Source organism: Pogoniulus pusillus, chromosome 26 (genome assembly GCF_015220805.1).
Source record: "Pogoniulus pusillus isolate bPogPus1 chromosome 26, bPogPus1.pri, whole genome shotgun sequence".
NCBI classification, from domain to species: domain Eukaryota; kingdom Metazoa; phylum Chordata; class Aves; order Piciformes; family Lybiidae; genus Pogoniulus; species Pogoniulus pusillus.
This window is the reverse complement of record NC_087289.1, coordinates 1,741,535-1,768,321: the sequence shown is the minus strand read 5'-3', so window position 1 is coordinate 1,768,321 and position 26,787 is coordinate 1,741,535. Positions and strand designations below refer to the sequence as shown.

Genomic DNA, 26,787 nt, shown 5'->3' with positions numbered 1-26,787 from the left:
AGAAGAATGAACCCATCTGAAGCTTACCAACTGGTTGCCTTTTCCCTAGATATTCTCCTCTTTCTTTCTGCTTGTTTACTTCCTACTGATTAGGCTCAGCATGAATAGTATCTTATTTCTTTACATCCTATTCAATGATAGATGAACTCCTGCAAGTCTGGAGAAAACAACTGCAAACCTGACCATTTTTCCCCTGGCCCTTCAGGTTCAGCCAAGGGTTTGAGTGGGTGCCTGTTTTTAACCAAGCAAGTTACTGTGTTGAGCTTGAGCTGGCAAATATGCATGAGTTGGTGCACCAGAGAGGATTACATCCCGTGCAAGGCTGCCCTGGCTCCTTCTCCTCTGATTCCATACTCAGGTGTGTGGTTGGAGGAGGAGGGGGGTTTGGCTAGAAGCCCTGCAGTGCAACGTGCCACCAAGTCTGATGGCAGCCCTTCTCTTGGACATTTCTCTAATGAAATTCCTTTCTTGTGGCAAGCACAATCATCACCTCAGCTTTCAGACTGCTTAAGTGTCAGCTCAGGATTGGGCACCTGGCAAGCAGAAACCCAGAGGGTTTTTGGATGGACACTCTCAGGAAAATGAGCCTCCCCTGCTCCTGCCAGCCATAGTGACTGGAGCACTTCTCTACCACCCCTGGGCTTTTTCTACCCTGGGGACAGGGCTCTCACTGCTCTCAGCAACCTCCTGTGTCACAGATGGGCAGCCAGGGCCAGCTCTGCACCCCCACAGAACCCTCTCCTAAAACTTCCCTGTTGGTCTCCAGCCCCATAGCATCCCTTGGAGCTCACCTACAACCCTCCCAACCCCAGTTGGACTCCAGCCCAAATGCACACCCCAGAACCTCCTCTTACAACCCCCCCCAGCTGTTCTCCAGCCCTCTGAGCTCCCCTAAAACAGAGGCAGGGCTCCACAAGCAAGGCCTCAGCCACCCTGTCTGTACTGCTTGGCGTGCTGCAGGTCCAGTCCCCACAGCAAAGCCTTTTGTGTCTGCTCTCTTTCAGCTGAAGCCTGTGGAGCAATCATGTCTGCATCTTGCTGGGGGTGAAAGCAAAGTGCCCTCTCGGCCAGGTGTGAGGAAACATCTTCAGCCTAAGCAAGCTTCCCCTCTGCCCAGCTGCTCAGCCATTTCCTGAAGGTCACTGAAATGTAAATGACCCAAATGCTTCACACCTGTTTGGGTGGCAAAAAAAGCTGAGGGGGAAGGCCAAGATGAACAGGAACCTGCTGCATAGCTTTCGAGTGCCTCCCTGTCCCAGCTCCAAACTTCCCAGGAGCATCTTCAGGTATTCCTCTTGCACCAACCCAGGGCAGATGCGTGGCAGAGGGACACAAAATCACACCTAGACTTGATCTTTGGTGCCTTTCAGGGGAGCCTGGCAGATAACTCTGGTTTCAACATTAGCAGAGCATTCCGAAGTCTATTTTACATTCACAGCCAAAGTGGCATTTAATAGTGGAGGTAAGTAACTCCCCAGGGGAAATGCTGCATGCTGCTGATGGCTCTCCAAAGACAGGGCTCGGTATGGGCTTTTTCCTGCACCAGTGGAGACAGTTTTTAACTGCGGAGAAGTAGGTAGTGAATGAAGGGCATGTCCTAATTATTACTGCATGTAGTACTGAGCAAATCTGCCTGTGCACTTAGTGCCATGGTCTGGTCGACTGGACAGGGCTGGGTGCGAGGTTGGACTGGATGAGCTTGGAGGTCTCTTCCAACCTGCGTGGTTCTATGATGCTTTTTGGGGGGGACTCTGCTCTGAGGCTCTCCCCTCGTGGCAGTGCCAGCGACTGCGGAGGGGACATTTTCAGAGGCAGAAGACTTGCAGGGCGATGCAGTCTGTCGGAATTCCCAGCAGATCGGCGCTTTGTGACCTGTTTTCTCCGCAAAAAGCTGCTCCTTTCCCCCCGCTCTTGGTTAGCAGGCAGCAAAGCAGCCCCAGCTGCCGCGTCCCGGCTCTGGCAGAGCAGCAGGTGTCGGGACAGAGCTTCAGGGGCGGCACAGGTGGAGGGCGGACACAAACCTTTGCCCTGCGTGGGTGTTTCTGTGCGTTACTCCGGCAGAACCCGCGGGCTGCCGCCAGTAGGAACTGCATGGACTGCGAAACGGCCCTGGGCGCCTGGCGGCTGCGCCCGACCCGGCCTGGATGTCGCTCCTGGCCGCGCTGCACAGCGATCTTTGCCAGCACCGAGGTAAGCGGACGCGGCTTTTGCCGGGCTGTGGCTGCAGTCGCCCCCGCCGCGGCCTCGGCTCCTGGCGGGACCGCGCAGCACCGCCGGCTGCCCCCGAGCGGCTCCGCCGGGCTCCCGCTGCCCCGCAGCCGGGCGGGCGGCACCGAGCCGCCCCCGCGGCTCCAGCTCCCGCCTCTCCCTCGCCCTGCCCCTCTCTTCCCGCCGCCCGCTACCTGGGGGCGGAGGGCAGGGGAGGGGCTGGGCGGCGGGGCCGGGCCCAGCGGCGGGGAACCCGGCGCAGCACCGCGCTGGCCGAGCGCTGCGGAGGGGCCGCTCCCCGCTCCTCCGCCTCAGCCGCAGGTAGTGCGGGCAGGCGGCGGGCACGCCCCCGGGGGCGCTGCCATGAGGTGAGGACCGGGGCGAACCGGGAGCGGGCCCTCCGCTCGCCAGGCCGCCCAGCGCGGGCGCCTCGCAGGTGGCGGAGCCCCAGGCCGCGGGCGGGAAGCGTCGGGCTGGGGGCGGGTGCGAGCTGTGAGTCTTTCTGCCGCCCCTCCGCCGGCGCCCGTGGGGCTGCCGCGGCCTGACGAGCGCTTTGCCGGTTGCTTCCCCCGTTTGCCGAACTGCAGGGAGCGGGCGGCGGCGAGCGTTGCGGGGCAGGCGGTGCTGCCGGGGCCCGAGGAGCGGGCGATGGATGCCGAGGCCTTGTTCACCGACGAGAAGGCGGCGGCGGCGCCGCGGCTGAAGAGGAGATCGACCCCCCGGCCGCAGCCCCTCGCCTGGAGCAAAGCCCGGCCTCAGTCGTACCAGAGCCCCAACGGAGTGCTTTTCACCGACTTCCCCGTGGAGGACAGGTGCACCTTCACCGTGACTCAACCCGCCGGCACCGTCAGCACCTGTCCGGGCAGCGCGGCGCTCCGCAGGGGCCCCTCGCCTTTCGGCGCCGGCAACGGATCGGTGTCCAACGGCGAGGTGCGGCCTCCAGCCCGTAACGCGGTCTCCCCGGAGCGGCCCTCCCAGGTGCCCGCTCCGGTCTCGGACAGTTCCGCGGGGTTTGCTGCCAACGGTGCCGTGCCCTCGGCAGGAAGCCGGCCGGGGCCCCCGCTGAGGACCTGCAGCCAGGCCGCGCTCACCCCGCAGCAGGAGCAGATCGTGTTCGCAGCCAGCCCGCAGCCTTCGCCGGCCCCCGCTGTCGGCGACGCGGCCGCGCTGCCCTCGCAATGCAGCCGCCTGGCCAGACCAGCGGAGAAAGCGCCGCCGGGGACCCCCGCGGGGACCCGGGCCGTGTCCCCGGAGGAAGGAGTAACCGCGGCGAGCCCGGCGTCCCCTGAGGAGGAGCCCCCGGGGCCGCAGCCCGTGGTGCTGAGCACCCACAGCCCCGCCGCTCTCAAAGTGGGCACGCAGCAGATCATTCCCAAGGGCTTGGCTTCTGAAACCAAGGTGACGAGCAAAGGCAGCGGCCAGCATGCGGAGCCCGGCAAGAGGGTGCTGAAGGCTCGCAGCATGGTGGAGAGCCCCAGCCTGCCTTTGATGGCCGATGCTGAGGAGGAGGCCGAGGGCGAGCTGGATAGCCCCGGGACCCTGCGGCGGGGCCTGCGGTCCACATCGTACCGCAGGGCCGTGGTGAGCGGTGTGGACTTCGACAGCTCTTTGAACTTTAAGAAAAAAAACAGAATGTCTCAGCCCATCCTTAAAGCGGTTGTTGAGGACAAAGAGAAATTTGCCAGCCTGGGCAGGCTGAAGGTGAGTTGTGCTGGTCGGTGACAGGGGGGTTTGGGTGGCGGAGCCTCGCATGGGGTGCGCGTTGCGCTCTCCCCGTGTTCTCTAAGCGCAGGTTGGTTGGGGTTGGTTGGGGTTGGTTGGTTTGGTTTTTTGTTGTGTGTGTGGTTTTTTTTTTTCCTGTTAGTCTGCTTTTTGCTACCGCAAAACTTTAGTAGTCGGAGAGCCTCACCAGCGTCGTTTCCAGGACGCAGCGGTGCAAGGCTTCGGGGACGTGGTTCTGCCGAAATCAGCGCTGCTGGCAGCCTGCGTTGCCTGCTGCGTTCCCCTGCGCTCCGAGCCTCGCTTTCACAGTCGGTTGGGTGCTTTATAGAACCTCTTTCCCAGAAAGCAGCAAACAGGAAAGTAAGGCACTGACTTAAAGTCTGCCTGCTAGGCGAGACAGGGAGAAAGTTCACTTGCCTGTCTTACTCCTAAGACATTACTTTTTGTGCTGCTTTTAAACTGAAGAGTGTGACTTTAAAATCGATAGAGGCTGCTTGGGGTATTTCTTTGTAGCTTCACTCTGATGCCTGCAAACGAAAGCAGGATGCCTGCTTTTAATTCTTAGCTGCAAGCCTTCAGGAGCAGTAGATTTGTGTTGCCTGTTAGTGCATTTAAATTATAAAGGCATACTGAAAAGAATCTTTTACTTGAACACACCACATTGTCATCCTTTCTTGCCTTCTTTTTGAATAGGTTGCTTTAAAATACTGGTAGATTCCTGGAGAGTGTTTGGAGTCGTGTAATTAAATACTCCAGGCTAGGGGCCAGTGCTGTAGTAATTAAGTATTTATCAGCTTCGTGACAGTTTACAGCCAGACTAAAAACCCCTGGGTTTGGAGGCTTTTGTGGAAGGGCTGCAAGCGGTGAAATAGGAATCCTGCCTTGGCAGGAAGGGTTGGACTCGATGATCTCTGGAGGTTCCTTCCAATCTCTTAAGGTTCTGTGATGGATGAAATGCTGAACTAGGAAGGAGGAAGGTGCTTTGTTTCAGTTTGGTTTTGACTTTTCAGCAGAGTAAAAGAGGAGGTTTCAGGAGTGAAACAGGTCCTGTCCTTAATGCACGGAACTCTTTTTGCTAGTAGCACTTTTAAAGCAGGCTTCTCAGACCTTATGACTCGCTGCACTGAAACAGCTGTTTGACATCAAAGGTTTGTTTTGGTCTCCTAACGCGAGCTCACCAAGTGCTTCGTGTGGCTGTGCCTTGCAGAGTGTGTGGCAAGAGGCAGCTGCTTGGTCGTGCACCCTCCTAGAGAAGCCCAGTGACAGTGGGGTGAGCTGAAAGTTCATTGAGCTCTTGTAAAGCTGGCCTCTTGGCCTTGGGAGCCTTAGGGAAAAGGAAGCAGGTTTTGGGGCAAAGAGGTGTAAACAGTGTGTTTGAGAGAGCAGCTTTCCCCTTGCTGTGATCAAACGGTTGTTTGCTTGAGTACTTGTCCAGGTGTCAGGAGTTGGCAGATTAAGGCCTGTTAATCTGGTGCCTAAGCACCAGACAAAACCAACTCCTGTTGCAGTTGGTTATTCTGTGTCCTGCTTTTAATGTGCATTTCTTTCTTTCTGTCCAAACTAGCAGAAGAAAATGCTGAAGGGACAAGGGACATTTGATGGGGAAGGTAAGCAGACTTGAGAATAAAGTGCAGGGTCCCTTTGCACGCTTGCTCTGTGGCTAGCCAAAGACTCAGCACCTTGCTTTTCACTAAACTGGCTGAAATATGGAACGTGAGCTTTGGCATCTGACAAGCATCTTCTTTAAAGGGTGTATAAATGGTGGGGTAAAAATGGGCTTGCTTTGAAGGGCTTCTTTGCAGCTTCAGCTCCTGCCCCTCCTGGCTTGATGTGTCTATCTCAGCCCAGACGGTACAGAACCAGACAGGTGCAGTGTGCTCCTCCAGCTGGGACTTGTTCCCTGTGACTCCTTCCAGGGGCAAGATGAGCTGGTGTGGACCCAGCTTACGGGTTTGGGGCCATGACTGGCAGCAGTGATTTCTCTTTCCCTCATAAGGCAAGAACGCTGGGGTGAGTTCTTTGGCTGTGCAGTCCTTTGTTTTCTTGCTGCCTAGGCTTCCAGTTGAAGTGTCACAAAAACACTGTCCTTGTATTTACTTTTTTGTGTTGCTCACTCGTTCTGGACTTGGCCAAGTTTGCTGCTTTTCCCAGTATTTCAGACAAGAAAAATTCTTCCCTGGCTATGAGTCCATGGAATTTTCATTCTAATAGCTGCTACTCTCTTGGCTTTTCTCTTAATGCCTCCTTATGGTCATCTCGGCTGCTGTCACCTTGCTTTAACTCTTGTTTCTATTTTCAGAACTTCCCACTCTTCATCAGCCTCAATCTCACTCTTTTTTTGTGCTTTTCTCACACTGTCTTCTGGTGATGTTTTCTAGATGCTCTTCCAGTGGCTCCCTTCTATCTTGGTCTGATCCCAGCTAATGATTTTCTGTGATGCCTCTCAGAATTCAGTTACTGTACACAATTTCCTGGCTTTAGAAGTGCCTGAACTCTGGTCTCATCCCAAGGACCAGATAGAAGGGGGGCAGACTTTGTCTAACACTCTTCCAGGGCTCTGTGGGAGTGAGACAGATGCACCCAGCCCAGGGAAGGACCTCAGGAGTTGCAGCTGTATGGAACAGCCAAACCCTTCACTACTTACTGCTTTCTCTTGGAAGGGAAGATTGGATATTGTCCAAAGCCTGGGCCATCTCTAAAATGCCTACTAGTTTGCTTTCTGAGCAGCTTAATCCCTCTGTAGGTTATTCTGCACTTGGATTTCTCTGTCCTGTCTGCTTCTGAGAAGGGTGTGTGGCTGGGGAGGCTGGGAGGTGGTGAGCACAGCTCTGTTCCTTTGCTGCTGCTGGTGCTGAATTCCTGCTGGCCGCACTGGAGCCTCTGAGGGGTGTTTTGTCTGAGGCTTGTTGAAACAAGCTTTGAAGATTCTATCTGGAGTAGTTCTGACCTCAAATTTCTGAGATCTGGACTATTTCCTGAAGTGTGAAGGTAGTATTTAAAGGTGATGGAAGCAAAGTTGGCACGGGAAGTGGATTTCTGATGGCCTTGGAGATGGGTGCCTGCCCTGCTGCCACACGCGGCCCGTTTAGAAATCCTGGGCTGCTGATGGAACATTGCACAGCAAACCAGGCAAGAAAAAAACTGTTTTCTGTTTTCCCTCGACAAAAGCCACATCTGTTCTTTAATTCAGTCAGTGTGGCTCTCTGGTGGTGGTGCAGGGATCCATTGTTGCTGCACTGCACCATTGTCCACCCTCAGTAAGATGCTATCTTTGTCTCTTGGCGCTTGTGAGCAGCACATGCACGCTTTGGCTCCTCTCAGTGTTTAAATGCTAAGCAAACTGCACAGTCATTAATGCCATACTGTTGTTGCTTACAGAAAATGCTGTGCTGTATCAGAACTATAAAGAAAAAGCTCTGGACATAGATTCTGATGAAGAGTCTGAGCCCCAAGAGCAGAAATCAGATGAAAAGGTTGTTTTTCACCATAAGCCTCTGAGGTCGACGTGGAGTCAGCTGTCGGTGGTGAGTGTCTGATCATTGCACAGCATCCAAGCAAGTCTTTGGCTGAAGGTTTGGTTGTGTACAGAAGGAAATTGGATAAGCAGAAGAAAATATGGTTATAAGAAAGAATTTTTTTACAGTGAGGGTGATGAGACACTGGAACAAGTTGCCCTGGGAGATTGTGGATGCTCCACCCCTGGAGCTGTTCAAGGCCAGGTTGGATGAGGCCTTGAGCAACCTGTTCTAGCAGGAGGTGTCCCTGCTCATGGCAGGGGGGTTGGAACTGGATGATCTTGAAGGTCCTTTCCAAACCATTTTGAGAACCTTTTCCCTCCCAAAATGTAAGGTGTCTTAGTATCTTTTTTTAACTGACAAGTTTTGCAGCTATTCAGATGTTACTACCTCAAATCCCCAAGTCTCAATTTGACTTCTGTTCAAGTTTTAGATCAGGTAGTTCCAGCAGTGTGGAAAATGTGGCTGTGACTGGAGCTTGTGAAGGTTGTATTTGGAGAGCTGGAGGGAACTCATCTGGGCCCATTTGGCTGTGGGGGGCAGAGAGACTCATCATAGGGCTGAGGATGGAAATAACAGAGTTACTGCCTCAGGACTTTGCCATGTCTGCCTGCTGGAGGAACTCAAGCTTTAAACTCCTTTTTTTTGGCCAACAAACTACCTGTCTGGGCAGTTTCTGCGTGCCTTTAGCTGTACTTAGCAAATGACAACACTGAGATTGTTCAGGATTACTCTGAAGATGAACCCTGTGATGTCCACGTGTTGGAAATCTACCTTAAAAGGAGAGAGCAGTTTTCATTCTTCTCTCTGTGTGTAAAATATCCACAGGGGCTGTGCAGGGGGATTCAGCTGGGCAGGCTTTTGCAGCAGTAGTTCTCTCTGTGTGTCTTGATAGTTGTTAATGAAGTTACTTCGTTCTTTAGCTAAGTGAAATAGCAGACCCTATTGACCTCTGCTTTTCATTGCTCTTGGTTCATTGCTGTCTTTAGGATCTGGACAGCTTTTTCAGCTGAACTCTTAGTGTGATGGTTTGAAATTGCATTCTTTTGGAGAAGATATGAACAGTTTTGTTTGGTTTTTAGGTAAAGAAGAATGGATTATCCGAAGCCATCAGCCAGGAGGAAAGAAAAAGACAGGAGGTACTCTTGAAGTAATACACTCTTTCTTGCTGGTGGTTCAGGGATGCACTGCATGCCTAATGGACTGCTCTGTTTGTTGATAAGGACACAAGTTCATCACGCTGCTTCCTGTCCTAGAGTGAAGTATCTTCTCTCCCCAGGGAGAATAAATAAACACAACCTGTCTGTGGCTGGTGTGCACATGTCCCTGCAGCAGCTCCCCTGCCAGCCTCCTCGCTGGAGGAGTGCTTCCCAGCTCTGCCGGCTCCAGCAGGTGCAGCAGTGAACCAGGGGGAGGTGTAAGATTAACCCGGAGCTTGCAGGGGGGCAGCAGGTGGCACATCAATGTTTAAAGGCAGCGAGGAAGAGAGGAGGCTCTTTGCAGAGCCCTTAGTTGTAACTAATGCTCTGAACAGCGGTGAACGCTGCAGCGCTCTGCTGTCACTGACCTTTTCCTCTCACCCTGAAATGGAGTAGGTGCAGCCATGCTGTTACAGCACAGACAGCAGCAGCACTTACTCATGTAGTTATCTTTTCTCTCTGTCTTTTTTTTCCCCTTTGCTCCTTCTCTCTTCTCTGCTTTCCTCTCCCTCTCTGCTCCTTTTGTCTGCTGTATCTGCTTTACCCTCCTTCCTCACTTACAGGGGCTATATCAAAATGAATGAGAGGTGTTGAACAGAATAGCCTGACCTAGCCAGCTACATACCTGCACTTCTGGAGGTATGTCCTTCCCTAGAAAAACCCAAGTGTTTGTCCATAGAAGCCCTGCAGCATTCCCTGCCATGCTAATTTGTTCCACTGCCTTCATTTCCCTTCAGGACACACCTCAGTGAGTACAGCCCAGTCAGACCTGTGAAGGTCACAGCTGTGGGTGGCAAGCATCAAATACAAATTGAGCTGTGACCTGCAGCTGTTGTCTCTGTACATGAAAGAGAAACATCCTGTGTTGCATCCATGAGATCAAGGCAATAGTTTGGGATTTGGGTTTTTTTGTCTAATGCTCTATTTTTATACTCTCTTCAGCTTTTTTGGGGCAAGAGGCTGTGCAGCAGCCCAGGCCATGGGTTCTGCTCTCCTGTCTCCTGCTGGAAAGCTCAGACACAAGGCATTTACTTCAGTCATATCCTTTAGGAGCCTTTAGTCTGTGTTTCCTGGAGTCATATTTACATCCTTTCCAAGAGAACAAGTTCTTTAGATGCCTTTTAAATGTAAAACCTTTCATGCCACCCAAAAAATGTTTTCAAGCCTGAGGGGTTTTTAATTTGAATAGTAGAGACTCATTCTCTCAGAGGGAACCTAAATACTCTTAAGGTGCATTTGTGCTACCAGGCCTTGCTTTTGCTCTGTTTCTTTTAAATTGCCTGTTATCAGTTGCTCTTTATGCTTCAAATAGCTTTCTTAGAAGCTGTTAGGTTATTTTTGCCATCACAATATATTGTCACTGCAGAAAAACAGATTTGTTTGTGCTCTACCTTGATTAAATGTCAGTGTCATGCAGTCCTGTGCATCCCATCCTCCAGAACACCTTGGTGAGGTGAATCTTTGTGCATCTCCTAGAATCAGGCAGGGTTGGAAGGGATCATCTGGTTCCAACCCTCCTGCCATGGGCAGGGACACCCTACCCTAGGGCAGGCTGCCCACAGCCTCATCCAGCCTGGCCTTAAACACCTCCAGCCATGGGGCCTCAACCACCTCCCTGGGCAACCCATTCCAGCCTCTCACCACTGTCATGCTGAAGAGCTTTCTCCTCATGTCAAGTCTGAATCTCCTCACCTCCAGCTTTGCTCCATTCCCCCCAATCCTGCCACTCCCTTATAGCCTCACCAGCTTTTTTGTAGGCCCCCTTCAGATACTGGAAGGCCACAAGAAGGTCACCTGGGAGCCTTCTGCAGACTGTACAGCCCCAACTCTGTCAGTCTGTCCTCATAGCTGCTCCAGCCCTCTGAGCATCCTTGTGGCCCTTCTCTGGACACACTCCAGCATCTCATCTAAAGCAAATATGGGAGATGGTTAAATCCCTATCCCTGGAGGCAGAGATGTGGTGCTGAGGGACGTGGCTTAGCAGTGGACTCAATGACCTTAAAGGTCTTCTCCAACCTAAACTGTGTGGTGATTCTATGCATACCTGGTGCTGGGAGAGCAGGGTTCCTCTAGAGCACACCAGACCAGCTCAGTGAGCTCTCTCTGAGGCCTGGCAGCTGTGAGACCCTATGCTCCTGTTAGTTGAGCCTCAGGCACTGGGCTTTCTACATGCACAGATCTGCACTGTTACATTTCCAAGTGCAGATTTCTCCTTGGAGAGTGCTTGGAGAAGTTAGTGACAGGTAACTGAGGCAGGCAGAGATGCCAGCTTTAACATGAGTTGTATTAAGAGGAATGTTGGTTTACCTGTGCTGATGATATTAGTTGGTGTTAGCTGTGCCTGGATGGTAGCACTGATGACAAAGGGGACTTGGTGGAGCTCCTAACAAAAGGGTTCATGAAAATAGGATGTGTATCTATATACATGGAGAAAACCCCATTAGGTTAACAGCAAATAAAGCCTGGAGAGCTGAAGGATGTCTAGGAGCTGCAAAAATGGAGCCTGGAGAGGTGAAGGGTGTCTAAAAGCTGCAAAAATGGGGCTTGGAGAGGTGAAGGAGGTCTGTGAGCTGCAGAAATGGAGCCTGGAGAGGTGAAGGAGGTCTGTGAGCTGCAGAAATGGAGCCTGGAGAGGTGAAGGAGGTCTGTGAGCTGCAGAAATGGAGCCTGGAGAGGTGAAGGAGATCTAGCTGACTAGGTTTCTACGTGAGCATCAATCCCAGTGGACACGTATATGGATTTCAAAGTCCAGGTTTGCTTTGTAGCTCAGCCAGCTGGTGGAAATAGAGTAGCTGCTCCTTCAGTCATTCTCATTAAGGTTGATAACACAGAGAGGTTATTTGTGGGAGGTAGGGGCTGCACTGGAGCCAGGTCACTCCTCACTGAGATGCACAGTGACTGCCACCCCTCTTGTCTGCAAGCTTTGTCTCTGCTGCAGGTAGCTCAGCTTCTCTGTGCCTGTCCTGACAGTGACTGCCACCCCTCTTGTCTGCAGGCTTTGTCTCTGCTACAGGTAGCTCAGCTTCTCTGTGCCTGTCCTGGCAGTGACTGCCACCCTTCTTGTCTGCAAGCTTTGTCTCTGCTACAGGTAGCTCAGCTTCTCTGTGCTTGTCCTGACAGTGACTGCCACCCCTCTCGCCTGCAAGCTTTGTCTCTGCTGCAGGTAGCTCAGCTTCTCTGTGCCTGTCCTGGCAGTGACTGCCACCCCTCTCGCCTGCAAGCTTTGTCTCTGCTGCAGGTAGCTCAGCTTCTCTGTGCCTGTCCTGACAGTGACTGCCACCCCTCTTGTCTGCAAGCTTTGTCTCTGCTGCAGGTAGCTCAGCTTCTCTGTGCCTGTCCTGGCAGTGACTGCCACCCCTCTTGTCTGCAAGCTTTGTCTCTGCTGCAGGTAGCTCAGCTTCTCTGTGCCTGTCCTGGCAGTGACTGCCACCCCTCTTGTCTGCAAGCTTTGTCTCTGCTGCAGGTAGCTCAGCTTCTCTGTGCTTGTCCTGACAGTGACTGCCACCCCTCTTGTCTGCAAGCTTTGTCTCTGCTGCAGGTAGCTCAGCTTCTCTGTGCCTGTCCTGACAGTGACTGCCACCCCTCTTGTCTGCAGGCTTTGTCTCTGCTACAGGTAGCTCAGCTTCTCTGTGCCTGTCCTGGCAGTGACTGCCACCCTTCTTGTCTGCAAGCTTTGTCTCTGCTACAGGTAGCTCAGCTTCTCTGTGCTTGTCCTGACAGTGACTGCCACCCCTCTCGCCTGCAAGCTTTGTCTCTGCTGCAGGTAGCTCAGCTTCTCTGTGCCTGTCCTGACAGTGACTGCCACCCCTCTCGCCTGCAAGCTTTGTCTCTGCTGCAGGTAGCTCAGCTTCTCTGTGCCTGTCCCCTGCTCAACGTTGCAGAAGTATCAGAGGGATCACTGCTGAGCTGTGGCCAAGCCCTCGCTTTTGCCAAGGGTTTTGCTTTTCTGCAGGTGCTTGGGCAGGCAGAGTAGTGTTAGCCAAGTAAATAATTGAGCAGCTTCTCTTCAAAACGAGCAAAAGCAAATATTGGCTGGTCACAGCAGTGTGGCAGATGAGAAGCTTCCAGCTGGACCACAGAAACACACATCATAGAATGGTTTAGGTTGGAAGAGACCTCAAAGCTTATCCAGTTCCAAGCCCTCTTTGCCATAGGCAGAGACAGCTCCCACTAGAAGAGGTCACTTAAGGCCTCATCCAACCTGATCTTAACCAGCTCCAGGGAGGTTGTGGAGCACAGAGGCCCAGAATGTGATCAAAGATCACATTCTGGGCCTCTGTGCTCCACAACCTCCCTGGGCAACCTGTGCCATGTGTTGGGATGCTTAACTTAAACCCACAACCCCAGACCCCACCTCTCAGGAGTATGAATGGGACATGATCACACTTGGTGCTTTGTCTTCAAAGTGGGATTGCAAATGAGAAGTCTGAAAATAGAGAGGGGCTTTAAAAGTGCTTTTATTATCCTAGTGTTAAATCACTTCAGCCAGTGATGCAACTCCCATGGAAATGAACATGTTATGGTCTCTGTCTTGCACCCAATAACTTTGCATCTCCTCTCCCATTTTCCTTACAAACTAAAAGAAGCTGAGCCAATAGTAAGTGTTTCTTTTCCCCCCTCCTCCCTCCACTTTGCAGGCCATATTTGAAGTGATTTCTTCTGAGCATTCTTATTTGCTGAGCTTGGAGATTCTGATCCGGATGTTTAAAAATTCCAGGGAGCTGAGCCTCACCATGACCAAAACAGAGAGCCACCACCTGTTCTCCAACATCACTGATGTCTATGAAGCCAGCAAGAAGTAAGTGTTGGCAGTGCACATCTGCATTGGAAGTTGATGCTCTAAGGATCACAGAATGGGTTAAGTTGGAAGGGACCTCAAAGCTCAGCCAGTTCCAACCCCCTGCTATAGAGCAGGTTGCTCAAGGCCTCATGCAAACTGGCGTTGGACACCTCCAGAGAGGGAGCAGCCACAACTTCCCTGACCAAGAGGGAAAGAGGCATTCTGACTCCTCAGCTACAGTTCTAAAAGCCATGCTGTAAGAGCACTGACGTTGATCATTCTGGTTCTGGAGCCCCCAGCACAAGCAGGACATGGAAGTGTTGGAGCCAGGCCAGAGGAGGCCACCAAGGTGCTGAGAGGGCTGCAGCAGCTCTGCTGTGAGCACAGGCTGAGAGAGTTGGGGCTCTGCAGCCTGGAGAAGAGAAGGCTTGGAGTAGACCTTATAGTAGCCTTCCAGTATCTGAAGGGGACCTATAGGAAGGCTGGGGAGGGACTATTGACAAGGTCTTGTAATGGCAGGACAAGTGGTGATGGGTTTAAACTGGCAGAGGGGAGATTGAAACTAGATGTTAGGAAGAAGCTCTTTCCAGTGAGGGTGGTGAAACACTGGCACACGTTGCCCAGGGAGGTTGTGGATGCTCCCTCGGCTCCCTGTGTTCAAGGCCAGGTTGGATGAGGTCTTGAGTGACCTGTTCTAGTGGGAGGTGTCTCTGCCTATGGCAGGGGGTTGGAACTGGATGATCCTTGAGGTCCCAGCCTGAACCATTCTATGGTTCTGTGTTTGGGGTGGGCATGGCTTTGGTTTCTCAGAGTTGCCAGGAGAGGGGAGAACATAGTGTTGGGGAAACAGAGTTACATCCAGCCCCAGCTGCATGTTGATAAATGCAGCCTTCATACCTCCTCTTTTACAGTCCAGCAAATTCAGTTTAGTCTGCCTTTATTAAACTGTGAAATTGAGCAAGAGTTTTGTACGTGCCCTGCAGGGCTGACTCTTGCCAGTGCTCTCCTCAATCAGGGAATTAGTGTTTACTTTCTGCAGTACTTGGTGTGCTGCCTGAGCCTGGTGTGGTCAGTGTCAACTGCAGAGGGTTCCACTGCTTGGCACAGTGCTGTGCAACCACAGACTGGGCTTGTTGGTACAGCCACAGCTGCTGAGCTGGGCTGGTGGTGAGTTTCTTCAGGACAAGCAAGAGGAGTGGACACAGTAAGGCAGTGCCTGATGAAAAGGAAGTCTTGCCAGATGTTTACAAATGCTGAGAAGCTGCTGTTGGAAGTTGCTGCCAGCATAGTTTGATTTCGGGCATGCATAGGTGTGTGTGTGCCTGCTGTGCTTCAGGGTCACCAGTGCTGTAGGATGGTTGTTGAATGAGGCTTTGCTTCATGACTCCTTCCTTGTCCTGCCCTGGCTAACAGCAGTGTCAGCAGATGCATTACTGTGATCTACACAACTGAAAACCAACAATCTGCTGCTTTCCTGACACCACCTTTGCAGGTGGAGTCAAGCACAGAGGTTAAAAGGTGCAGGTGGCTTGAAGATACTGATTGATCTAAACCACAGCACTGCACAGCTTTAGCTCACCTGACTTGTGAACAGAATGATGGTAGCTCATGTCACAAATGGGACTTGGTGGCTGGGGAAAGCACCTCTCAGACTGGGGATGTAGCATCATAGAATGGTTTAGGTTGGAAGGGATCTCAAAGCTTAGCCAGTTCCAAAACCCTGCCATAGGCAGGGACACTTCCCACTAGAACAGGTTGCTCAAGGACTCATCCAGCCTGGCCCTGAACACCTCCAGGGAGGTCGTGGAGCACAGAATGGGATCTTTGATCACATTGGGTGCTTCTGTGCTCCACGACCTCCCTGGGCAACCTGTGCCAGTGTCTCACCACCCTCACTTCTTCCTAACATCCACTTTCAATCTCCCCTCTGGCAGTTCAAACCCATTCCTCTTCCTCCTGGCATTACCAGACCTTGTCAATAGTCCCTCCCCAGCCCTCCTGGAGCCCCCTTCAGATCCTGGAAGGGCACTCCAAGGTCTCCTCCAAGCCTTCTCTTCTGGAGTCAGTCCTTCCCACCTTGACAGCTGTTTTTGTTTGGTTCCCTTTTAGTCCTCCTTGTTTTCTTCTTGCAGAAATTGATGCTCTGAATTCTTAACCACTAAACCTATGTTCACAACTGTGGAGCTTCTCAAGCTCCATGTTCCCAGTTATGGTCATGGCCTTTCTTGGCTTCTGCTTCTCTGCCTCCCCACACAGTCTGTGGAATTTTACATCTGCTTTGCAGCAGTTAGACTTTGTCTTCTGAAGCTGATGGGGTAACAAAAGGTTGTTTTTGTGGAGCACACATGTGAAAGCCTTAATGGATTTGGTCCAGCAGTGTGCCCAGGTGGGCAGCAGAGCCAGTGGTATCCTGGGCTGGCTCAGGAGCAGTGTGGGCAGCAGGACAAGGGAGGTTCTTCTGCCCCTGTGCTCAGCACTGCTCAGGCCACCCCTGCAGTGCTGTGTCCAGTTCTGGGCTCCTCCATTGCAGAGAGATGCTGAGGTGCTGGAAGGTGTTGAGAGCAGGGCAGCAAGGCTGGGGAGGGGCCTGGAGCAGAGCCCTGTGAGGAGAGGCTGAGGGAGCTGGGGGTGTGCAGCCTGCAGCAGAGGAGGCTCAGGGCAGAGCTCATTGCTGCCTGCAGCTGCCTGCAGGGAGGCTGTAGCCAGGTGGGGTTGGGCTCTGCTGCCAGGCAGCCAGGGATAGAAGAAGGGGACACAGCCTGAAGCTGTGCCTGGGCAGGTCTAGGCTGGATGTTGTTAGGAAGTTCCTGTCAGAGAGAGTGATTGGCATTGGAATGGGCTGCCCAGGGAGGTGGTGGAGTCTCTGTGGCTGGAGGTGTTGCAGCCAAGCCTGGCTGGGGCACTTAGTGCCATGGTCTGGTTGGTTGGGCAGGGCTGGGTGCTAGGTTGGGCTGAATGAGCTTGGAGCTCTCTTCCAACCTGCTTGATTCTATGATTGTATGTGCTGCCTGAATTTAGGAGCTGTCTAAGAGGTGCACATTTGGACTTGATCAGTAGACCTCTCTCCTCCATCCTCTTCCTGCTTTTGTTTCTCTCCCTCTCATACAGTTGAGGTCTTTTCCCAGCAGTTGGATGTTGTCTGAGTCCTTTCTGTTGTTTTCAAGGAATAGTGCTTGGCAAGGCTTCCTCCATGCAGGAAATGTGAACCCTGAAGTATCACAAGTCCAGTTTGGCTAGCCAAATGCTGCTGTCCAGAGCCATCACGTGTTAGAGGGCAATGCCATGGCTTTAGCTAGCTCAATAGAAATGAAAGCTTTAATTAGCCTGCAGCCCTTGGCCTGTTGCTGTCAGGCATAGCTGACCACACAGTCCAGCTGTGTGAGCAGTGTGGGCTTGGCTTTCCCCTCTGTTCAAGCCTCTTCCACATTTCTCTCTTCCAATGCTGAAAGCAGAGATGGGGGTGGGGAGAGCAGTATTTTTAGGGGAATTCTTTACAACCCTCTTGATTAATAGTCCTCAGAGGAAGTGGGAGGGGAAAGAAGAAACTCAGGCCAAGAAGAAGATGGAAAACTACCACACTAGCCTAAAATTATCATATTCTTTCTTGTCTGGAAAGCCTAATGGTTTAAGAGCTTGTGTTTTTTGTATCTTGGAGTGAAAACAGGGTTTGTAACTCCCTTTTAAACTGAACTGAAGAAATAAAATGTGTTCTCGTTTATGCAGTGCTGTTGAGCTGTAGCAAAACTTGGGGCTGGCTTTCCACAGCCTCATTTCTGTAAACAGTGGAAGTGATTCTAATAGGAAGGCTTCTTTCTTTTTCTCTGAGTGCTGTGTCCAGCTCTGGGCTTCTCCATTGCAGACAGATGCTGAGGTGCTGGAGGGTGTTGAGAGCAGGGCAGCAAGGCTGGGGAGGGGCCTGGAGCAGAGCCCTGTGAGGAGAGGCTGAGGGAGCTGGGGGTGTGCAGCCTGCAGCAGAGGAGGCCCAGGGCAGAGCTCATTGCTGCCTGCAGGGAGGCTGTAGCCAGGTGGGGTTGGGCTCTGCTGCCAGGCAGCCAGGGACAGAAGAAGGGGACACAGCCTGAAGCTGTGCCAGGGCAGGTCTAGGCTGGATGTTGTTAGGAAGTTCCTGGCAGAGAGAGTGATTGGCACTGGAATGGGCTGCCCAGGGAGGTGGTGGAGTCTGTGTGCCTGGAGGTGTTGCAGCCAAGCCTGGCTGGGGCACTTAGTGCCATGGTCTGGTTGGTTGGGCAGGGCTGGGTGCTAGGTTGGGCTGGATGATCTTGGAGGTCTCTTCCAATCTGGTTGATTCTGTGTTCAGTCACTTCCCCTTTCCAAGGTCTTTCAGGGCAGCAAAATCCCTCTCTGTGTTTCTAACAGGAGTAGGCTTCTGTCCATGCTGTTGTACTTTAAGTAGCTTATCCTTTAAAAATACAAAGCCTGAGTAGCAGTGGGTTTGGGTGCTCAGACAAAAGCTTGGTGAGGTGCAGACCGTGAGCTGATAACAGTTTTGACTGAAGGTGGCATTTTTAGAGCTGATATCTAGGAACTTTGGCTAGGAACGTGTGTTCAGTGGAAGCTCTCCAGCACACCGAGATAGGCTCCTAAAGCATGACAAGGCCACTTCTGCTGGAACAAAGCTGCCTTTGTTAGCAGAATGCAGACAGCAAAACCATCTCTGCTCTTGGGAGCTCATTGGAATGCCTCTAACAAAGAAGAGTTGATGTGAATGATGTGTGTGTGTCTGCATGGAAACATCCTGTAAGGTGGCTCAGAAAGCTCAGCCCTTGTGTGCTGAGCTGGAGCCACTGACTGCCAGAGCACAAAAATCACCCAAGCTGCCACCCCAGGCAGTGCTGCATTGAGCTGTGAGCTGAGGGATGTCCTGGGGCAGCTTGCTCAGAAACAAAAGCCTGTGTGGTCTGAGAATGCTGTGCCATCAATCTCACCGGGAAGAAAACCTCTCTCCAGTCTCCTCCGTGCCTCAGAAGAGGTCACTTTCCCAAGAGCCTGGCTTGGGAAGGGGGAGTTACAGGGGAGAGCGAGTGAAGTGTCTTGAAGAGTAATTGGTCTGACAGGTCAGATCACCGAATTTATAGGGGAGAGGAAAGCCTGAGTGTTTTGTTTCACTCTGCCATGAGGCCAGCAGAAGGCAAAAAGCTTACAGAGCCTCTCTCTCAGGTTAGCATGAGCAGAGGAAGCCAAAGACTCTGAGTGCGTTGTTAAAACCCTGTCCCGATTGTGGCGGAGAAGCACAGTAGGTGAGGTAGGTTAACATCCCCCCGAGTGTCCTCATCTCTGTGTGTCTGAGGATGTGTAGGAGCAGGTGAGCTTTCTCACAGCACTTTGACAAGGGGGTTAATGCTTCACCTCTTCCCAACATGCTATTAATGATGAAGCTTTATTCTTATCCATGGGAAAAACCTGGTGCTAGCCTTCATGTGAGGGCTGCGTGTCCTGGGTCAGTCACCTAGGCATTGAGACAGTGCTCTGGAGAATGCAGACCTCTCTTGCTCAGTCTCCCTGAAAGAGTAAAACAGGCAAAAAAGCCACCCCAAAGCTCTGTGTGTAACAAAGGAACAGAGGAAATGTAAAGCCTGTGAGCAGACCCTGGGTGGCTCAGGTGAGCTGCGGTGCAGGAGAAGTGCTCAGAGGGTCTGGGTCGCTGTGGGCTTGGGCTGTGCTCTCTCTTTTACCACAGTTCTTGTCGTTGATGGGTTTTGAGGAGAGCTAAGTCCTGTCTTGAGGGCACCTATCTGAGTGTGGCTGTGCTGTTGGAGAGGTGGCACTGAGGTGTGATCTGGGTGAGAATCTCTGTGCTCTTTCAAAGAGAGTTGTCCAGTATGAACCTTTTGAAGCAGGTGAGTGGTTTCCTTAGGCAAGGCTGAGGGATTATGCTGGGCATGATAGACACAGTAATGGGGACAAGTGATGTGGTGGAAGCAGGCTGTGAGGCAGCTGCAGCTCTGCAGAAGCTGGTGTGTTGCCCTGACCCACAGCAGCTGCTGGGGAGCACTCACACCATACACGTTGGTGAGTTCTGGGGGTGTTGCAGAGCACTGCTGAATTTACCCCTTGGGGCCTTGCTGCATGTGTCCCCCAGGGATCAGTGCTGGGCCTAGTCCTGGGCAGTATCTTTATTGATGATCTGGACCAGGGGTGGAGTCCTAAAGGGAGGCTGTAGCCAGCTGGGGTTGGTCTCTTCTCCCAGGCACCCAGCAACAGAACAAGAGGACACAGTCTCAAACTGTGCCAGGGCAGGTTGAGGCTGGATGTTAGGAGGAAGTTGCTGGCAGAGAGAGTGATTGGCATTGGAATGGGCTGCCCAGGGAGGTGGTGGAGTGGCCGTGCCTGGAGGTGTTGCAGCCAAGCCTGGCTGGGGCACTTAGTGCCATGGTCTGGTTGGTTGGACTGGTGAGCTTGGAGCTCTCTTCCAACCTGCTTGATTCTATAACCTCCCCTTACTGCCAGTGGGATTGTCAGGAGCCTCCAGGGATTATGGAGTACCTTTCCTTCTGTTTTTCTTTAAATGTTAGGTGCCCACAGAACACATTTATGGATTTACATCACCCTGCTGAGCTGGAACAGTGCAGTTATCCTTGGGTTTCCTCACTGCTTCCCTTGCAAACTCTTAGATAGTTTATTCAGACGTTGCTGAACCCTGTCTTTAATATCCAGGAGCTGTTTATTTTAGAGGCTTCTGGCAGCTGAAATAACTCTGCAGGGTTTCTCTGCAAAGGAGCAGCAGTGCTGGTAAACACAGCTTGAGAATAACGTGCACTGGGCACTGGCATTCCACTGATTGTTCCTTTCTCCTTCAGCTTCCTTATTGGAGACAAGATTAGATATGACTTCAGTGCCCAGGAACAGCAAATCTAAACAGAGTCCTCCCTCCCTCAGCCCATGTGCAGGGGAGCAGAACTCAAGAGAAGGAATGCTTGATTCAAAGGAGTTTGGGAATGCTCATCCCTGTCATTCAGTAACTGCCTGCAGTTACCTCCACAGAAAGTGTTCCTGAAGAAACCCCTGCTTTTGCAGAACATACAGCAAGCCTTTGGCTGCAAACTGTGCACTGAGCCATACTGAGAAGAATATGCCTCACTCAAGAGATTTTCACCTTCAGGGTGTGCTTCCACACTGGGTAAATTAGGGCTGAGTTGCTAAGGGTAGGGAAAGGACACGCCAGGAGGACAGCTGGGCAGTGGCTCTGTCGCAGTGACTGCAGGATGCCATGAGCCTGTTCTTCCCACTGCTGCTGCACTGCCCTCCTTGGTGCCCTGGGCTGTGGTCCCAGAGCCTTCCTTTCCTGCAGCTCTGGTGGGCCACCTGCAGTCATGGTGGTGACCAGAGCGAGGAAGAACTTCTCTGGCCAGTGCCTGTGGAGAAGTTTCTCAGGCCAAAGTGAGATTGAGCTGTGGGGAGGTTGCCAGGGGGATGGGGTTAACTCTGTAAAGATTTTGTGGGAGCAAAGTGCTGCTGGGCTCTGCTCACAGGTAGCTGGAGACAGACCAAGGGGCAATGGCCTCAAGCTGAGGCTGGGGGAGTTTAGATTAGATATTAGGAAAAAGCTTTTAATGGAGAGAGTGGTCAGGGACTGGAATGAGCTGCCCAGGGAATGAGTCACCCACCCTGGCTGTGTTTAAGGGTGGTTTGGATGTGGTGCTTGGGGCTGTGGTTTAAGGTGAATCTTGTAGAGTAGGGTTCCTTCCATGAAGCAAGCAATGAGTTGCATGAAGCTGGTGTTCCTTCATCAGCGCTGACCACACAACCATGTGTCTGATTCTCTGCCTCCACAGTGTTCTGCCCAGCAGAGCATGAAATGTTTGTCACTGCAGTTGGCTGGTGGCTTACCTGCAAGGCCATGGTAGGGAAAGAAAAGACTGAGTTGGACAAGGGCTGTGGAAACTGGCATAGAATCCTAGCATGGGTTAGGTTGGAAGGGGCCTCAAAGCTCAGCCAGTTCCAACCCCCTGCCATAGGCAGGGACACTTCCCAGTAGAACAGGTCACTCGAGGCCTCGTCCAGCCTGGCCCTGAACACCTCCAGGGAGGCTGTGGAGCACAGAATGTGATCTTTGATGTCCACTTGGTGTCAAGCAGTCTTGCTTTGAGCCTTGCAGGGTTTGTTCCAGGAGCAGCTTATGAATCTTCCACCAGTTTCCATGTGTATGGTTGCTGCAGGAGGTGCAGAAGGGGAAATTGCCTGCCCTTTGGTGGTACAGTGGTGGTCAGGCAGCTCTTGGAACTTGCAGCTCTGCTTTCTGTGGGCAGAGGCTGCCGAGGCAGGGAGAAGCAGCAGCCTTTGTTAGCTGAGGCTGTGATCTGTTTGCCAGCCTTTGCCTTGCAGAAGAAAATGTGCAGCTTTGAAAAGGCACCAGGCTGTCATTAAGTGCAGAAGGCTGTGTTTAGCAGGGCTGTCAGGGTGGGAGGATGTATGGCTGTTCCTTGGCTCCTCTCGGGCACCCCTGGGTCAGGCTGCTTTGTTTAAGTGAAACGTTAAACCTCGAGTCGATGAGCTGAAAGCTTTCCCTGCAGCTGGAGGAGGCAGGCTGCATTGCTCCACCTTCTCTGGACAGCAGTGGGGTTGGTCTGGGCAGTGTCACACCGAGGGAGCTGCCTCCTGAGAGTGGGCTTGGGTGGCTGCTGTGGCCATGCCGAGTTCTGCTGGGCAGGTGTTTGTGCCAGCCTGAAGCTCTCGAGTGGTGCCCGTGGAGAAGCAGCTTCATGTGCCGCAGCATCAAAGCCTGCAGCTTTCCCCCTGCCTGTAAGCACCTCTGATTGCTGCTGCCCTGGATAGCTGCTTCTGCAGGGGTGTGGGGAAGGGGCTGAGGTGCCCATGCTGGCACAAAGCAGCCCAGCAGCACTTGAAGCTGTGTCCTGCCCCTTGGCCTCCCGTGCCAGGTGGCTGCTGCCCTGCTCTGCCTGCCCAGCTGTAAAGCAGCATGATGGGGATCAGTCAGCTTGCACTTTGGACTTGCTTTCCTCTGGCTGGGGAGCTCTGGTGGTTGCCACCTTGGCACGGGTGCCCTTGTGAGAAGGGTTCACAGGCCGTGTTTGTGCTGCTTCTGGGAAGTGTGTGCTGGACTGGTACCTGCTGGGCTGAGGGGCAGCAGGGCAGGAGCCCATGGAGGAATTTTCCCATTGGAAAGCACATGAGAAATGCCAGGTTCCCTCTGGAGAGGAGCCTGGACACTAAATCACTGTTGGTTTTGGATGGTGGTGGAGAATTCCCTGGCTGACCCATGGCCCTCAAGACTAAGCAATGCTTAATGCACATTGTTGTGTGGTTCATGGGTTTTATAGTAATACAAATCTCTAAGGGCAGCACTGATCAGGTCCCCTGTGCACAGGGGCAGCACCAGTGCCTGCCAGTGCTGAGGCTGTGAAGCTGGGGCTGCAGGTGCCAAGCCAGGCAGGGCTGGCAGGGAGGAGGAATGTTCCAGTCCTGGCTGTTCTCTGTCCTCCGTGACCTGTGCTGGCTCTCTGCCTCGGTTTGGCTGCTCCAGCAAGTATGTTCTGAGGGAATGGCCTCAAACCTGTAGCCAGAAAGCTGCACAAAATGCTTTATAAATGCATTGTTTGTGCCTCCAGAGACCACTTTGTGCCAAACGAGTGTGTAGGTAACTTGTGGGACTCAGGCAGGCAGAGGCACTCTGCTGCTTCTCGCTGCTGTGAAAGCGTTGCTGTGATCAGCATGGGAAAGGGTTGAAAGTGAAGGCTTCCTTTGTGAGCTCTTCATGGTTTAGCAAAGGGATTTACAGCCCTGGTGCCCCAGGGTGCTCGCTGGGGGGGTGCACTTGTCAGTGGCATTGGCTGGGTGAGCCGAGGAGGTGTTGTTCTGAGCTGGGCGGCATTGAGCTGGGTGCTGCGAGCGGCCGCCCGCTGGCTCAGGAGTCTCTCTGTACAGAGCAGGCTGGCAGGGCTGCCCTGGCCTTGCTGCTGGGCTAGATCTCTGCCAGAGGTGCAAAGAGTGCAGAAAGCTTCCCACCAGGCCAGTTACTTGTGGGCAGGCCTGCTGAGAGGCCTTCCAGTTGGCTGCAGAGTGAAGGAGCAGGTTGGCAGCTCAGGCTCACGGGGTGTGGAAGGAGGTTTTCCGTCTTCTACTCTTTTAGGTTACTCCTTACCCTTATGAAAAACAAACCCCAAACAACTGATGATGATTGCAGATGATAAGCTTCTCTTCCTGATGAGAAGATTCAGACTAGGAGAGGCTAATCAGAAATGTTATTGCTCCAGTCTGAAATTGGTACCTGTTTCCCTATTCCCTTATCTCTAAGAGGAGGAAGCTAAAGGGTGGATTTTCTTCTGTCACTGGAGAGTGATGTCAGCAGCAACATCACCAGGAGGCTTAATCTGCATCATAACCTTCTTCATGCCAGATAATATGTAGGTCAGTGTCACACCAAAAACATGAAGCAGGACTAAAAGTGACCTTGGAAAGAAGTAATCTCCCAGTCAGACTGCAGTTCACTGCCACCCACAGCATGGCTTTGATGGTAACAGGGTGGTGTTTGCAGTGGCAAGAGGAACAGTAGCACTGTCCAAAGTGGCTGGCAGTGGAGAGGTGCATGAAACTGCAAGGAGATATGGAATGAGTAGGCAAGAAGTCAGCTTAATATTTGAGAACCTCAACTGTGCCATGCAGACAGCAGGGACACCATCCCAGCTGTCCCTGTCGCCAGCCCAGTCAGGCTGTGTTGTCTGCTCAGTCATTGTACAAACAGTGAAGTGATCTCAGAATACCTTTATCAGGGCTTCTTTCCCTCTGTAGGTCTCTTGGGTGCTGATCACCTGGCTCTGGTGACTTCAGGTGTTCCCCACTTAGTCCAGTGTCACATCTTCCACCCAGTGTGCTCCTCGCTGACCTCGCTCTCAGCAGTGAGCTGTCACTTGGCTTCCATAGTGACACTTGATGCAATTCACCTACTTGGACTTCCTGCAGTACCTCTGACCTCTCTGACTATTCCTCTTGTGTGCTGTTTGCTCCAGGATCATAAACAGTTCTCTTACAGAAGCACTTTAATAACTCTGATGTGACCTGTGGACTTAAAATCTCTTACTTGCCCAATTAGCCTCTTTTTAATGCAGTGCAATCTAATTCTGGAATATGCAGGCAGTGAGATAAGTCCTGCTTGGTTAATCTTTATCTGGGGCTGAAGGAAGAGGAACTGTTGGCCAGAAAGAGTCCTGGCCTCTCTTCAAGTAGCACTTGGAGAATCACAGACTGCATCAGGTTAGAAGGGACCCTCAAAGGTCATCTTATCCAGCCCCTCTGCAGTGAGCAGGGGCATTGCTAACTAGGTCAGGCTGTGGTTGAGAGATTTGAATTGGGCCCAGGCCCTGGAAGATGAATTGTGTGGAAGAGTTCAGTACCATTGTGCAGACACCACTGGGCAGCTGTGTTGGTACAGCTGAACTGACTGGAGGTTGAGAAGGTTGTGGATGGTGGTCACTGGGTAAAGCAGGGCCACAGAGAAATGCCTGTTAGGAGGTTGTTGTTGATGTTAATGAGCTGCCTAAAGACATGGGAAGACCTTGAGCAAGAGCCTCCAAAACCTTAAAGAGGCTCTGCTGCCAGGCACCCAGCAACAGAACAAGGGAACACAGCCTCGAGTTGTGGCAGGGGAGGTCTAGGCTGGATGTCAGGAGGAAGTTCCTGGCAGAGAGAGTGATTGGCATTGGAATGTGCTGCCCAGGGAGGTGGTGGAGTCTCTGTGCCTGGAGGTGTTGCAGCCAAGCCTGGCTGGGGCACTTAGTGCCATGATCTGGTTGCTTAGCCACAGTTGGGTGCTAGGTTGGGCTGAATGAGCTTGGAGGTCTCTTCCAACCTGCTTGAGTCTATGATTCCATGCTGTGCTGTCAGGGCTCTAACTTGAACCAGAAAGGCCTGAATTTGACCCAAAGTGCTTCACATAACTGCTGCTGGCACTGAGCAGAAAGCCAGCCACGGGGTGCCAATAATGCAGCCACTCAGTGCTCACCTCTGGCAGAATCTGGCCTAGGCCTGGCACTTTAAGGTTTGTGGGGTGCCTGTATGTAGTAATTAGCAGCTGGGATGAGAAAGGAGACAACCTTTGAGCCCAGCTGGGCTGCCCTAGTTTCCAGAGTCAACGCTTCCTGCAGTCTGTTTTGTGGGGATGGGAGTTGGATCTGCTGCTCCTCTCAGCACTTCTCTTTCCTGTTTAAACATCCAGGTTCTGACAATGGCTCTGGCTGATGTCATTGATGAAGCCCAAGATAAGTTCTGGAAGGGGGAATTGCAGCCAGCATGGCCCAAGCTCTTGTCAGGGAGCCATGAGCTACAGGAGGAAGAGTTGCTGCATTTCCTGCTTCCCTCAGCACAGCAAATTGGCAGCTTGCTGAGGAACTCTCCCAGCTGTAAACATGGCTGAGTGGAGCAGGAAGGACTTCCAGTGGCCAGGAGCTGAAACCTGGCTGGAGTGGTTGATGAGAAACCAAGGCTGGGGACTTGGTGACTCCTTTCAGTCGTTTGGGTTCCTTCTTGGGCTCCAGTGAGATTTCAGAGCACTGTCACTTGGGTGCTTGTCCCTCTGTTGTGTGAGATCTGCCAGCAAGCTCTTGTGCTGCACCAGGCAGTGCTGCTCTGGAGGCTGAAAACCCAAACAGGGAGCATGGTGCAGTCGGGGACAGCTTGGAGTGCTTTGGGATGGGATGGCTGGAGGAGAGCAGAAGGGTGCAGGACTCTGCCTTCCGAAGGGGCGAGGCTACTGGAGGCTGAAGGGCCACTGACAGGGGAGGAGAAGGTGGGCAGTGGGCACTGGAGGAGACAGCAGTGTCCTGCTTGTCACTGCCTGATAATCCTGGCAGCCAGCAGCCACCTCAGCCTGCAGTCAGTGTGGCACAGCTGCCTCGCCAAACCCCTCACTTCTCCTGAGTGTGCAGCTGACTGGCAGCCTGGCACCCTGCAGTGCAGGCAGCTCCTGAGCACCTTCCCTGTGGTGAACCCCTCTTGTCGGACACTTGCGTGGTCACCTTCTGCTCAGCCTGTCCTCGTCTGACCCCTCTGAGCTTTGTCAAACAAGCTGGCAGGCTCTGCAGAGCCACTGCTGGCAGCGACAAAGGGAAGTAAAGGGCTGAAAGAAAGTGAAGCCTTTCAAGCGGTTCGAGTGCGATGGGAGCTCAGGTTCCAAGCACTGCCTTGCTTTGTGCTCCAGGAGGATTCTTCCTTAGCTGAGCTGCTCAGGGGAGCTGAGGATTCTTGCAGAGAGCTTCATTGCACACAGGCTGCAGCCCAGGCTCTGAGGTGAGAAGTCTGCAGCAGCCTCTGGATGGTTAAAGGTTTCCCTGCTACCAGTGCAGGTGATTCTGATGCCCTGTGATGGCTGAGCTGTGTCAGCTCCTGCGCC

The 26,787-nt window shown here is 52.7% G+C and overlaps 1 protein-coding gene across 7 annotated transcripts in view; it reads left to right on the top strand.

Moving 5' to 3' along the window:
- The window catches only part of ARHGEF26 (Rho guanine nucleotide exchange factor 26), a 174,806-nt gene that overhangs the window by 131,498 nt on the left and 16,521 nt on the right, over positions 1–26,787 (top strand). For 3 of the 7 annotated variants that reach the window (XM_064164853.1, XM_064164851.1, XM_064164852.1), the window contains 7 exons: positions 1,005–1,286; positions 2,062–2,190; positions 2,796–3,909; positions 5,495–5,537; positions 7,309–7,454; positions 8,528–8,584; positions 13,282–13,442. In XM_064164853.1, the coding sequence (XP_064020923.1) occupies positions 1,213–1,286; positions 2,062–2,190; positions 2,796–3,909; positions 5,495–5,537; positions 7,309–7,454; positions 8,528–8,584; positions 13,282–13,442 (1,724 nt within the window). In that variant the 5' untranslated portion in view covers positions 1,005–1,212. Of the gene's footprint in view, positions 1–1,004; positions 2,191–2,424; positions 2,577–2,795; positions 3,910–5,494; positions 5,538–7,308; positions 7,455–8,527; positions 8,585–13,281; positions 13,443–26,787 lie in introns of those variants that run through there. The other 4 variants (XM_064164848.1, XM_064164854.1, XM_064164849.1 and 1 more) reach the window with 3 other exon arrangements.